Here is a 14,985-nt window from a genome sequence, read left to right on the forward strand (position 1 = left end):
TAGTATTACCCTTTCCTGAGTGTCAATCTGGATTTAGAAATGCAGTTAAGTCCAATTTTGTGCCTTGAAATAAGGATAAAAACAGGAACTTATTTAGCTTTTCAACCCTCAGGACTTACCTACTCACAGAAAGTAGTTACACTATTACTTTGGGCCTGTTCATTGGCAGTTCAGTTTGGAAACTAAGTTGGACTTCTCTACCCTCAACAGGAAACTGATTTAGGAAGTGATACTGACCTACATGCTTTAGAGAGGCAACCTTTTTTCTTCTCTTAGCAGGAATTATCTTACTAACCTGTCCGGAATACAGCTTTTCCTGTGCACGAAGCATAAAAAAACAACCAAATTAAAATATGGTGTTGAACGAATGATCGTGCAGCACTCGCAGCTCTGGTTAAAACCACTGCTGTTCCTGTGGGAGTTCCCAGTATGGACCCCATATCTAATCAGTTCGTAAAAGGCTAATGAGCTATCGAACTCACATCCCTGTTTTCCCTCTGGCGGAGCACTACAATCTGATCCCTGGAGTCTCCGTCTTACTCAACACTGTTGACGGTCAAAGGCAGTGGTTCCTTGCCTTGAAGGGCTCTCCCAGTTAAATGAAGGTTAGCGTATTTTCACTGCTCATTATGATGACTCTGAGCCAGCACAAGGAGAAAAATGTGCCAAAGCAGCGGAGGGTCAGAGGCTTCACTCCTCCACAACAACAACAGTATAAATCCTCAGATAGATGCCTGCAGCGCAGCGTGTTGATCCATTAAAGAGATGTGGTCTAAAGTTAGAAGATCAGAAGGAAGTTGACTCAAAAAACTCATTCACACGGTTACCTTTACAATTACGCTTCACAGGGAAAGATGGAAGGTATGCTGACATGTGGCCATATGATAAGAGACAATGCACGTCACATATTATGTTACACTTAGACATATTTAGCAGAAAACCCTGTTATGAAACGTGAATTATGATATAATAACGATTTAGTAATTATCATTGATGCTGTGCCTGGTGCATGTATGAGTGGAATGATTAGTTAGAGTCCTGATGGGCAGGTGCCACCTTACGTGGTAGCCCCTGCCATCAGTGTATGAATGGGTGAATGATGAGATGTAGTGTTAAAGTGATTTGAATGGTCAGAAGACTAGACCATTTACCATGTAGTTGCTTCAAACATTTTACTAAAAATCCATTGTTGTGATGAAATGTATTAACCCTATAAGCTAATACATTTTCACCAAATACCATAAACCATTGCAAGAGGAGACATGTTGTGTAAAATATGCTTTGGAGATATAATTTAAAGGAAAAACTATTTTTTTTTTTATCTACGTATTTGATGAGAGCAGTGAACTGTAAACATTTTGCTCCAGTAGACCCGAGTCCTCCTGTGTAATGCCAACGGTAGCTGTCTGGTTTGAGCTCCAAATATCCGCAAAACACTGATACACACAAACACAAATGAACACAAAGGAACACATACGGCACATGGACGTCAAAGTTAAGTTAGTTGAACGGCATGATGGAAAAAGTGGCCCACAATCTGATTTCGACGTTAGAAAAAAAACAAAATCGCATTCTGTTTCTCTACCTTATAGCCTTGCTCTCAGCGGCAAGTTGCAGAGAAGAATTTGAAAGATGGTAAGACGAGAGAGGGGAGGAGGAACGGATCAAAGACTTGTGACTGTCACAGAAAGAAGAAGAAAGAACAAAACAACGCAGTATATTCTGGAGATATTCTCTGCGGTGCTGGAACGTGCTTGGTGCTCACAAATGCAGACATGCCAGCCACAAACACACACAGAAACACCTAACGGGCTTAAAATAGGACAACAAATATTTCCCGGCTGGAATGAAAAATAATAAGCTACGTTGTAAGATTAGCACAGTGGAGTCAGTGAATGGCAGCGGTCCAGTTTTGCAGCGGAGGAATGTGTTAAAGCAGAAAATCGGCCCTGTTGGGCTGAATGACTTGATTTAGAGAGCAATGAGTGGAGAAAGGAAAACAAAAAAGACAGTAGGGGAGAAAAGCAAAGGGAAAGATGGAGGGTAAACTGTGGAGGAGATAACAGTCCATGTCTGTGTTCTCCCTTCCTTTCAAACCTTTATGCAAAAAAGGGGTGTTGCATCTGTATTCAAAGTGAGAGCCCACTCCACCCTCCCTTTGCTCTCTCCTCTCTCTCTGCTGTGTACATTAAAAAGCCCAAGTAGAAGCAGGTGTCAGCCAATTAAATATATACACTTCCCTGGCTTTTATTCTGCTGCACACTTACTTAACATCTATGAATGGCGCCCTCTTAACTCCTTTCAATTCACATTCAAAGCAGGTTTTATTGGCACAACTGATGTGGAACAACTAATTGTGCAACGGGAGCCCACCCCGCTGCATCTCCTCCATAAGAGAGACTTTGTTAACACGACCAAACTGTTCAGACGGAGCACGAGTCACGCTGCCAGTTAAGACCAACACTGCATGAGCAATATCTGAATCTCAGCATTCGATTCTCTTTCCCCCCCCCCCCTTCCCGCTTCTTCTCAGTCGCGTGTTCATTTTTATGGAAGGGGGACGAGATGCAAGACGTGGAAGGAGCCGCAGCTCTGTCATGTTTTCATTAAAAAGACACGCTTCAGTGTCTAATCCTAACTGCTGTCCTCTTTCCTAACCAATTCTGACTGCTTACCTCATCTTTCAATGATGCTCTCCCTGCCCTGCCCCTCGCCACTGTGTTGTGCTGTGCACCGACTAACCCTGGGTGCAGGGGAGGTTAGAAAGTTGAGGCGACAGAGGTGAGGCACGGACAAAGGTGGAGGTTGAGGAGAGAAACGGGGGGATGAGAAGGAGCAGACAGACAGAGCCGAGTCCAGTTTCCACTGCGATGGGACCACGTCTCTTCTGCTTCACTTGACTGCTCTGTCCCAATTTGCCCTGTGTGACTTTAAACAGTAAACACTGGGGGAGGGGATGATGCGGAGGGGGGGGCGGCCTATCGAGTGGCTGACTGGCCAGTCGAGGGCAGACATAAAACTGATCGTATGCAAAAGACGTCGTTTGCGTAGATATAACTCAACGCAACGCTGCGGAGACGCCGCGTTCCCCCCCATAAACCCATCGTAACCAGACAGGCCGACGATGCTGCATAAAGCTAAATGGACCATCTCAGAGAGACGGAGCGCCGGGGAGATTAAGCATCAGTAGGAGCATCAGAGGAAACGAAGGATGTAGGGGAAGAGGGTGGGCGGATAGGAGAGAAATGGGGAGAGATGTAGAAATAGGACTCCATTATTCATGACGTGTGTTTCATGTGCTTGGTGACATCTGGGACAGCAGTGATAATGAGAGTCCCGGGAGAGAGAAACCACATACACACACACACACACACACACACACACATCCCGATGCACCGCACATACAGAAGTGTGCTACAGTGGTCAAAACACCTACCCTTAAACTGGATATCCCATTAACTCTTATCGAACTGTTAATCGCAGGTGCACTGAGGCTTTAACACTGAAGCTTTAACACTGAAGTAACTATATTAAAAAATGGCACTTACTTAAGGCAAACACCCGGCTCCTCCACCTTGTTTTGATTTAGCAGTAGATAAGAGACAGAGTTGGGTATATGGTGTGCGTCTGCCATCATGTGTGTGTGTGTGTGTGTGCGATGCGATGTACTCCAGTTTAGCCCATGGCCTGGGGCAGTGAGCTGCATTAGCGGGACTGAGTGAGCGGCCTGGTCCCTCCCTATTAGAGTGCTGGTGGCAGAGGAGTGTCACTGCCCAGCATGGAGAGAGAGAGAGAGAGAGAGAGAGAGAGAGAGAGAGAGAGAGAGAGAGAGAGAGAGAGAGACCTACTGCTGTTACACACACACATATACATTGTTTACCAGAAAGCACAGTTGTGATCCGCGCCAAATGAGCATAAATAACCTCTGAATAATATCTGAGCCAAAGGCTTTCGAAGCTTTGACCGTCACCATGGTAACCGAAGTCGAAATAAGTTTTCAAAAGCAACGTTTTAGTTGTTGATACGCACAACCCCAAAAATCCCAAATAGCCCATAATATAAGGAGCTAATTATAGCGCTGTTTGATGTGTGTGTGTCGTTTCAGCACTAAAACGGGATGGAGGAGATCCATAGAGAGGTAGGCCCATCAATGCCAGGTCTATTATTTATATGTTGTCATACAGTCTATTTATTTTTAATTTGTTTATAGACCTACGTGCATATTCTTTTTCATGGGTTTCTCTGCAAATCATGTGATGTGATTATTGCACATTTTGTAGCGGCTATAGTTTCAACACCAAGGAAAATCCTCGAACTCATTACACAACAACAGCAAAGTACAGTACACTATAAATGACCGAAAAGTTTGAGTTTTGTTGTCATCGTTTCCCCATCCCATCGCCGTTTTAATGCAATGGCTTACCTGGGTTCAAACCCACTGGCCATGCATAAAGACATCACGGTAGCAGAGGTTTTTTTAGAAACCAGCAACTACAGCTGTCAAATAAAAGTATCAGAGTGAAAATTACAATATATAAGTATAAAGATGCAGAAAAATAAAGTACTAAAGTAAAGAAATCCTTTAGGAAATGTGCTTCCAGTTTGAATCTGGCGAACAGGAAGGAGTCCTGGTCAGTTAATTTAAAAAAAATATATAATTGGCAGATTAATCAGGTCCCCAAAACATATAGCACAATAAACCTGGCAACGTGTGGATACTGTAAATGGCCGTAGATATCAGATTTTCTACTGAACATACAGCACTGCGCATTAAAAGTAGGATTTAGCATCTAGCGGTGAGGTTGCAGATTGCAACCAACTGAAACTTCTCCCGTGTGCCCAGCGTGTGAAAAAGCCTCTCTAGAGCCAGTGTTTGGCTCTTCGTTCTGGTGAGAGAAAAGACCCCATTTCACAATCAGACTGACCCTCGTGTTTTTTATGCCATTGATCCCAAAAGATAATAGTTACTGTTTGCTGTATCTTCACTGTTGCACATACAACATGCTGAATTGTTGACTGAAGTCTCAACAGAGTTCCACTGTAGAGAGAAACATAGAGCGCAAACAACTCCCATGCTGTAACCGTGTTGTATTATTGACTTGCTTACACATGATATTTACTTTGTACATATACTAACAACAGCAGAGGAACATCGCAACCTTTTCCTCAGACTTTTCTATCGTTCCAGATCTGCGCACCTCCTTCACCTTCCCGCCCTCTGCCGTCAATCACGGCCCGCTGTGTTGATCTGGACTTCATGTGTGCTCGGACAGCTAATGGTGGGGCGGATCAATAGGTCTGATTGAGAGGTCATGTTGGAACATGGCACTTGGATGACCACCAGGGATCCCATTTCATCCCTGATCATGTCTCCTCGCCGTCCCCAGACAAACAGCTGCATTCACACAAACACGGTGACATTTTTTCATCTATATTGGGCTTGATTAAGAATATCTGATTCTGGCATACTCTTACAGTTTTAGTTACCTTAGACCTTATCTTACATTTTTTATTGAAACTGTTTGTAATATTCCCTGGAGAGAAGATGTCAGCCTTTCATACTGAGAGAAAGACTGAAATGTAGACTGAGGGAGGAAACCCTCATAGAACAAAACTTCTTCCCGCTGCTGAGTAAAGAAGCATTTCCTTAAAATACAATTTCTTAGTAGAGCCTGCTGTAATCTCCTCACACTAATCCCTCTTTCGCTGGCCAAAACAAAAGAGTCCAAGAAAGCTCGAGGAAAGTGGTAAAACCTCTTTACTGAAATCCTATTTCTGAGCCCAATCCAGGCCACATAAACCCTCCAACTCTTTTGCTGTAAGCCTCGACACAAGCCTCCGTGCTTTCCTCTGGATGTGGTTAGCAGTGCAGATTAACAAATATCCTTCACAGAGCCAGTAAATAGAAATGATATGGTTAAATAATCTGCCCAGGTATAAAAACAATAAAAAGCCCAGTGATGGGGAATGTGGTGATCACTCAGGAGCAAGACCTGAAATCTATAAAAAAGATAAATTATCATTGATCATTTTCCAAGCATCAGTGCATGTGCTCTCCATCCCATGATATAACTATTCACGCACGTTCTAAGTTGTTGATATAGTCTTTAAATTACTGTCATATTCAACAACTTGTGATAGTATAATAATAGTGATCAACTATTTATTGTAAAAGATCAAAGTGCCACCAGAAAATAAAAAACAAGGCAAAAGTTCCATGCAAGTTAAAGCTAATCCAACAAACCCCCAACAATACTTCAGCAGGTTTGTCCCATCGGAATTTGTTGTGGCGATCTCATATCGTTATAATAATGACCAATATAAACAATGGCAGAAAAAGCAGATAGAACAGAAAAAAATCAGAAAATAAGACCCCAGTTTTTTTAACAAACAATTATCTTTTAAATCACATGATTAGAAAAGTGTGAATCCAGACTAGACTTCCCGAACTCACACTCTCACACTCTCTCACCTGATATATTCACTCACACAGCCTGGCTTGAAGGGTGAGATAGTGGCCAGATTTCTGTCAGAGTGATGTGCTTGCAGGGGCTTCCCCATCTCTCCCTCTTGCACTGATTGACACTGATACACTGATGCACTGTAAACATGCTCATGCTGCATGTGTGTGTGTGTGTGTGTGTGTGTGTGTGTGTGTGCGAGCCTCGGTGTGTTTGATGAAGACACAAAGAGAAAAAAGGCATGAGAGAGCGACGGCAGCAGCGTCAGAGTGCGCACGTTTCCGTGTTTTGTGCACGGGAGCAGGCGTGTGTAGTAGTCTGTAAATAGTCAATAATAGCCGACACTTGTCAGCCCTCTGCTCTGTACACACAAAGCCTGTGGTTGAGCCATTGTTGAACTCCGCCTCTCCATGCCGCCCCCCCCCCCCCACACCACCTCCCTCACCCCCACAAACCGGGCCTCTCAAGCAGAGATAATTATGCCTATTGTACCCCTTTCACACACAGACAAAACGCACGCACGCACACACACACACACACACACACACACACACTTGTTTGTGCTAATTCACACACACCCACCCACGTGCCTACTCAACCTAACTGAGTAAAAGATGGCTGCCAGCACCCCATCTGTTCCTGCCCAGCTCTCAGTCGCTCTCTCAGCACATTGGGGCAAATGTGAGTGGGGCAAAAATGATCCGGAGCAAGTCAAAGAAGAAGAAGAAACAGAGGTGAACAATCTGCAGAACAAGTGCTATTGAGTCGCATTGGAAACTGAATTTGAAAGGTAAAAAAATTAACACATTTCCATGTTGTTTTTGTCATTTCTGAGATGATTTCGCGAGAAGTTGTTCATCGTTAGGTTTAGGTGTTACCACCATATGTTTGCGTGTGTGTGTGTGTGTGTGTGTGTCCATAATAGCGGCACCATCGGCTGCATGATTTAGTCTTTAATGTCCCCCACTAACCCCCATGGCCATGCTGTGTGCCATGTGGGACAGAGGCAGGAGAAGAGGAGGAGGAGGGAGGGGTGAGGGAGGGATGGTGTGAGACGTGAGGGTGGGGGTGACAGAGGGCAACAGTCGATGTGGTTATGTTCAATGAGCCCTGGGGAAGCCACGTGCTCCCTGTCCTCCTCTGTCACACCACGTCCTGCTGCACCCAGGCAGCCCGAGCACAAGAACAGGACAGCCGTCACACAGCAGTGCGCAGCCTTAATGTACCCTGAGTTAATGTTTAATGAGCGCTCCATATTCAGGCAGCTTCATGCAAAATCTGAAAATGGCTTTATTGTGTTACTTTTGAGGGGTGTGTGTGTGTGTGTGTGTGTGTGTAGGGGGCAGGCTTGCACATTTGTACTTTGCAGAAGCGAGTGTGTAAGTGTGTATGTGTGTGTGTGTCAGACCGGTGTTTACAAGAGTTGGCTGTGTCCCAGACAAGCGTATCTATTAATGTATTCCTGCTCTGAGTGCAAAAGCACAGATTTACAAACAGACATCGTGTCCTAACACACCACTGCTCTCCATGAGGTCCCTCTGCCTTTGTCACCTCTCTCCTCGCTGCACCTGTGCAAAGCCTTATGACACTAACTTTTTAATTACTGAGAGGAAAAGCTGTAAATATATATATAGTATATATATATATATATATATATATATATATATATATATATATATATATATATATATATATATATATATATACGTATATACATAATAACCATTTTGCACGGATCAAGGTCACCTCAATATATAATATAATTCATGTTTCTATAAATAGGCACATATTCTGTATATATTGTATATGTAAAGGCCCAATCAGCAGTTGATGAACATTTGGTTCATATGGTCCAAACCCCCTTATAATGTAATAGACTACTTTTGACTAAACCCTGATGTGCTGTGAACTATTCATGGCTGCAATTTTAAACCAACATTTTAATTCACAAGTCTGTCTCTTTCTGTGTTTGATGTCGATGTTTACGTCTCTGTAAACTGAATATCTTTGGGTTTTGGGAGTGTCGGTTGGTTCAAAACTAGAATTTGATGACGTCCCTTTTGCGCTGTGGGAAGTTTTGACGGGCATAATCAGGAGATGAATCGATAATGAAAATAATCGCTGGTTGCGACCCTAAATATAGTCGTCTGAGCAAAAGTGAAAAGATGGAGCAGCACTGAATTTATTATCTTCAAACTAGAGTCACTGCAAATCAGTTTAGCTTAGTTCTAACTTTCTTATCCAAGAAATTGTTAAACTCTGCATGTATTTTTCCAGGTGTTGCCAATTAATGTGTGTGTGTATATGTATATATGTGTGTGTGTGTGTGTATAGGGTTGTGTCTCTGTTGAGCCGCTTGACTTCCAGCAGGGGCCCCAGGGACAGAGGATTGATCGGTAATGTAGCCTGTAAGTGACCTCACCACCCGTTGACACCCATTAGGATCCAAGTTCAAATTAAAGGCCCGATAACTCAGCATTTACACACCGACAGGTTTAAGGTTAAATCCACCTTACTTTCAACACAACAGGGGTTTAACTAGACTGATGAAGTCCGTCAATGCATGCAAAACACATCTATATCTTGTACAATTCAACCTTGATGGAGCAGAACATGGTGGAGTGGAAGTTTGGAGAGAAAATGAGAATTGAATTTAAAAGCAGAAAAAAGTACAAAGGAAGAAGAAAAAAAGAGTAGGCCGACACAAAGTATTGAGGATGAGTGTGTGAACTGTTGATACGTGCAAGAAGAGTTTTATCTTTTGTTTTTATCTCATCTCATCCATAAATTTAATGTTCTCCCCCTCTGTCAGTGCTTTTCAGCTCCAGGTTTTGCAGGCATGTGTATCAAATTACTGTGCAAACACATAAACAAGGCCAAACTGTGTGGCAGGTGGATTAGATGGTGCATGGTTGGGCATCTTCTGTGGACCACCATGTGGCCACAGCCATCTGCTGGTCCAGTCTCTATTCATCGAAGCCACTCATTGGCTTTCTGCTGGTTAGACCGACGTCCTCGATCTGCAAGCTGAACCCTCTCTGTGTCCCACTGTTGTTTTTATTCCCGTCCATAAACCCTCCATCTCTCTGTCCCCGTTCCAGCTCTCCTCCTTCAGATCACTGCTCAGACTAGCAGGCCTCCATTGTCTCAGAGGGTCACACACACGCGCACCCACGCTCACACACACACACACACACACACACACACACACACACACACACACACACACACACACAAAGCTTAACTACAGGGATGGCATGGGACGGGGAAGTGAGAGGGAAATAGGTCAGTCTGCCTACACCCCTCCCCTCTTAAACCCCATTACTGTCCTGGCTGGACAGGAAAGTGGGGCAGGAGAGGGGACACACACACACACACACACATAAACACATACGCTCTCGCACGGCTCCAGATGGGTAACGTGTGTTTGACAAAATGGAACCTGTTGGGGTTCAGAGGGCACGGCTGCGTTGTGTTATGTCATCAACTCCACCTTCAGACCGGTATGTGATCGCACTACTGATCAGGGTCTGCGCGTTGTGATTACTCAGTGCAAAGGCACAGGTAAGTTAAAAGATGAAGTAGATTCATTCAAATGAACTTTTGACAGAGGGGGGTCTTGTCACTTTTGTAATGTTACTTTGTATTCAGATAGTGGGGAATCAGAGAGGAGACATTAGCATCAGGTCTGTGGCTCTGAAGGTAGACGACTTGCATCAATACCTCTAATAGAAGTCAAATAAAACGTAGAAGAAATCAACACACTTGTGTATTTTCAAAATCTCCAGCACTAACCCTTCGTGCAGACACTCGCAGCTGTAAAATGGAACCTATCCTATTTATTTTTTTTCTTATGTGTTGCAACAATGCGACCAGCCAATCACAGCCCACCGGAGTATTGCTTTAGAAATTCAAAGAAAAGTTTGGTGACGGTTGAATGCTTTGACTTGCTGTTTGCAGTGGATTTCAGCAGACAATGTCCCTCTTTATCCACACAATACCAGGCAACATCCCAGGCAGAGTATGCGTTACCACAGACACAGCTAATGGGGATTTGAACAAAATAAAAGACACGCAAGTCAGCTGCGTGAATGTGATTGTTTGTCTGTCTCTCTTTGCTCTGTGATTGTGTTTCCCTGCCTTTCTGCACAGTGCATGCTGTGCACTGTGGAACAAGCATGTATGGAAAATGATGGAGTGAAAGCTTTTGATTAAAAAACGACAGGTGCATGTGTACGCAACCATAACATGTATGGATTTACTCGCTCTAAATCAACTGCAACTGCTCCCGCTGTTTCTTATTGGAGATAAAACTGAGCTGAATTTCAGGAGCAGGACCACACCTCAGCCACTCGCCCACTTCCGGCCACACTCCTATAAATACCTAGCCACTCTAAGCCTCGGCACACTCGCGTGGGAAAAGAAAGGGAAAAGAAAGAGTCGACGCAACAAAGCAAACCGTGCCAACTCCTCACAAACTTTCCCAAAGTCACGTCAGGCACCGGGTTGCCAGGTCTTCTTTCCTCCGTCCCCCTCCCCTATCCTGCTTTTCCTATGCAGATTCCTGGCACCGGGTTGCCAGGTTCCCTCTCCTCTGTCCCCCTCCCCTATCCGGCTTTTCCCACTACGCATACTCTTCCCACTAGGCAGATTCCTGGCACCGGGTTGCCAGGTCTTCTTGCCTCTGTCCCCCTCTCTAAGTCCTGGCACCAGGTTGCCAGGTTCCCTCTCCTCTGTCCCCCTCCCCTATCCGGCTTTTCCCACTACGCATACTCTTCCCTCTAGGCAGATTCCTGGCACCGGGTTGCCAGGTCTTCTTGCCTCTGTCCCCCTCTCTAAGTCCTGGCACCAGGTTGCCAGGTTCCCTCTCCTCTGTCCCCCTCCCCTATCCCGCTTTCCTACTACGCATACTCTTCCCACTTGGCAGATTCCTGGCACCGGGTTGCCAGGTCTTCTTGCCTCTGTCCCCCTCTCTAAGTCCTGGCACCGGGTTGCCAGGTTCCCTCTCCTCTGTCCCCCTCCCCTATCCCGCTTTCCTACTACGCATACTCTTCCCACTAGGCAGATTCCTGGCACCGGGTTGCCAGGTCTTCTTGCCTCTGCCACCCTTTCTAAGCCGTCCCCCTCCCTAAGCGCAACAACGCAACCCTGAACGCAACAACGCAACCCTGAACGCAACAACGCAACCACTGAACGCAACAACGCAACCACTGAACGCAGCAAGCAACAACGAATCGCAGAGAGAGAGATAAAGAAGAGAGGAAAGAAGGAAGAGAGAAGACAGAGAAGAGAAAGAAAAGGAAGAAGAAAGAGAGAGAAAGAGAAGAAAAAACAAAAAAAGCTTCCAGCGATGGACCCACACAATTGGCCAACAACGATGCCGCTCCCTCTGCCGCCTTTTGGGGGTTTTCCACGACGGCCGACGTTTGCCGTAGACCAGCCTCGGACCTTGCAAGCAGATGCCAAGTCGTTCCCCCCCATGCTATGAAATCGGACCAATAGTAGCCACAGCATCACGTGGGGCCGCGGATGGCCCAGCAGTCCATCCCTTAAACTCCTGACAACCTAGCAGTCGGTTACCCAATCATCAAATGACGCTGCGACACCCGTCCACCAAGGGCGCGTCCTCGATGCAGCTCACGTCTGGGCCACCGCAATGCCATGGCTTTCTCGTTTCCCATTCCAGGAGTTCAGCCCTCCCGCAGACACCCGTCCAACATCGGTTCGGCCATATCCAACGCCGTCTTTAGACCCACAAATCCTCACTCGTTCTTGCCGACCAGCGCACAGGCTTATTTTGGGGGTTCTGCAAGGCCCGGGAGCCGCAGTGGATCCTCAGCTAAGCCTCTCCCAAACCGCATCAGGCCAAATCTCCATCAACCATTCCTCACACTCCAAACAACCAACGAAGGCTCGCTCCGGCCGAGGTGGGGGCCTAAGCTAGTGAAAGCAGAGAAATAGTGACGGGCCAGACAGGGAACCACCCACACACTCGCATGCAGAGAGCTCTCAGTCACAAAATCAATTTTAATTTTCACGTCTTCATTAGGCCTATCCAAAGAGTCCTTTGCTGGCCAAGAGAAAGAGTTTGATCGACGGTGTTAAAGTAACTCAAAAAGATGGTTAAACTGTGGAGTTGGTTATCAGCATCAACAATGTTTCTCATTGGACTGTTTTTATAACCACATGTGTCTACTGCGTATTGATATTCACCGTATGTGTATGTGTGCATGTTTGCATAGTTGTTGTGCATCCACCTGAGAGTGCACTTACAATATTCAGATTGTGAACTGTTCGGCAGACGTGTCGTGTTTTAGAGGTTACGCTGCGGATAAGTGACGCCCCTGATTGGCTGTAAGGATGATGAGGTCACTGTGTTGATTAGCGAGGAGGACGGGGTCAAGGTTGAACACGGCCGCATTGCGAGCGCTTGTTTGTGTTTGTGTGCGCTGCTGTCGTAGGGAAATGAAAGTTCAGTGAGCAGCTCATCATGTTCAACATCTGATCGTCACACTCACTGCTCATCAGCTGACCTATATACCCCTAATTACACACAGCTGCCTCATGACGGTATCACGGCAACACCCTATGTAAGAAAAACATAAATACACACAGAGTACTGGCACATCCAAACCACATCAGCTGTATTCATGTTCAGGAAATATAGGAAGTCATGCTGTCACTGTGAACCAAACATGATGGGAACTCTTAATGTAAAGAGCAACTGAATGGAGGTGAATTGAGAATCCCTCTTGATTTTAAAGATAAACAGCTTATTAGATTCGAATAACAATGAAATTATTGTAGATTAAAAATTACATTTTAAAATCTCATTCAATAATCTAACAGAGACTTTTATACCAGAGAATGGCTGGTTGTGTGTGTACAATATGTGCAATTTGTATGCATTTAAATCAAATAAAATGAGAAGCAGTGTGTGGAAAAGACAATCGAACTGGATTTTGTGAGTGTTTGCACCCAAAAGGAAAATCAAAGCTGTAGCATGGAATAATGCCGGAGCCGAAAGACACAAAAAAAATGATGGAATACATTTTAACATTAAATGCATAATAGCCATTTTTGGTAGTTCTGACAAAATGTGTTCTTCCTTAATATTGCTGTTTTCTGCCAGGATGGTTACTGAAGACAAAAATGTAATACAAAGTACAGTAAAACACCACAATACTGAAAAGAAGTAAATAAATACACTGAAGTTTCTGAAAATAAACGACTGAAACCTGGGTGCATGTGTATGTGTGACACAGAGTCTGTGTGTTTTGCATACATATGATATAAAACACCATCTGCCAGGACCTGAGGCAGTTCTTGCCCTACTACCCTCCTTGCTTCTCTTCCTTTGCTTCATTTATCTCCTCTACCTCTCCTCCCTCTCTCCTACATTGTTATTGCAAGCATTTTAAATGGAGAAAAAAATAATCATACATACATCTTGAACATACATTGCACACAATATATAATCCCACAATAAAACACTCATAATGTATTCACCAACAGACAAAAAGACGGAACACTACATTTCTCTCTCACTTGCACACACACACACGCACAAATTAGGTTAATGAAGATGAATGTGGGGGCACAGTCCTATTGACATGCTATGTCTCTAATTGTGGCCCTGTTCTTCAAGGACGTGGTGGGAAGACAAGCAGGGAGAGGACAGGAATAGATCTGATGAGGAGAAACTGTGGAAAAGTCATGTGAGTCCGTCTAATGCCGTGTCAATCACAATTAAAGGCCGGATCTGACATTAGGGTGAGATTTGTGTGTGATGAGATGTAAAAGCAGCGATAGCAGAGAGGGGTATGTCTGTGAAAAGAGGAGGAAGACGAAGAGGAGGGAGGGAGGAGATACTGTGCAGGTAGGGAGGAGGACCAGATCAGTGATCCAGAACAGTGAGCAGACAGAAGACACGAGTTAAGAGTTCGGTCAAACATATAGCACAGTTGTGCATCAGCCGTCCTCACACACACACACACACACACACACACACACACACACACACACACACACACACACACACACACACACACACACACACACACACGCACACACGCACGCACAAGACAAAGACATACTTCAATCCTGTGAAATGAACAAACCTGCCCACCCCGGGATAATTCAGATTCACTCATGTGATGTCCTACCTGGTACGATGGAAACCGTGTCTCTCTCCCAGGACACGACGCTGACGTACTCCTGCACGGCAGCGGGGATGAGGCACTTGAACACAGCTACGTTGCTCCGCATTGAGAGCTGGTCCGCCACCCGCACAGTGTAGGGCTCCCTGAAAACTACAAAAAAACACACAAATCATATTGAGACAGCCGATACCTCAGGATTTAAGTATAACCTACCATTGAATAGCTGAGGTGTGGTGACCCATGGTGGTGTAAATGGATTTGTTTTTTTAAACACAATATATATACATATACATACATAATACATATATTATCACCACTTAATATCTTCTATCATCTACCCAGAAGATGTGCCGACAATGGAC

At 44.8% G+C, this 14,985-nt stretch overlaps 1 protein-coding gene across 1 annotated transcript in view; it reads right to left on the reverse strand.

Moving 5' to 3' along the window:
* Positions 1–14,985, reverse strand: part of LOC306788193 (cell adhesion molecule DSCAML1-like) — a gene marked incomplete at both ends in the record, with an annotated part of 48,347 nt that overhangs the window by 21,368 nt on the left and 11,994 nt on the right. The window contains 1 exon segment of the mRNA XM_079283597.1: positions 14,627–14,773. Within this exon segment, the coding sequence (XP_079139723.1) occupies positions 14,627–14,773 (147 nt within the window).

Source organism: Melanostigma gelatinosum (genome assembly GCF_949748355.1).
Source record: "Melanostigma gelatinosum genome assembly, chromosome: 14".
Taxonomy (NCBI): domain Eukaryota; kingdom Metazoa; phylum Chordata; class Actinopteri; order Perciformes; family Zoarcidae; genus Melanostigma; species Melanostigma gelatinosum.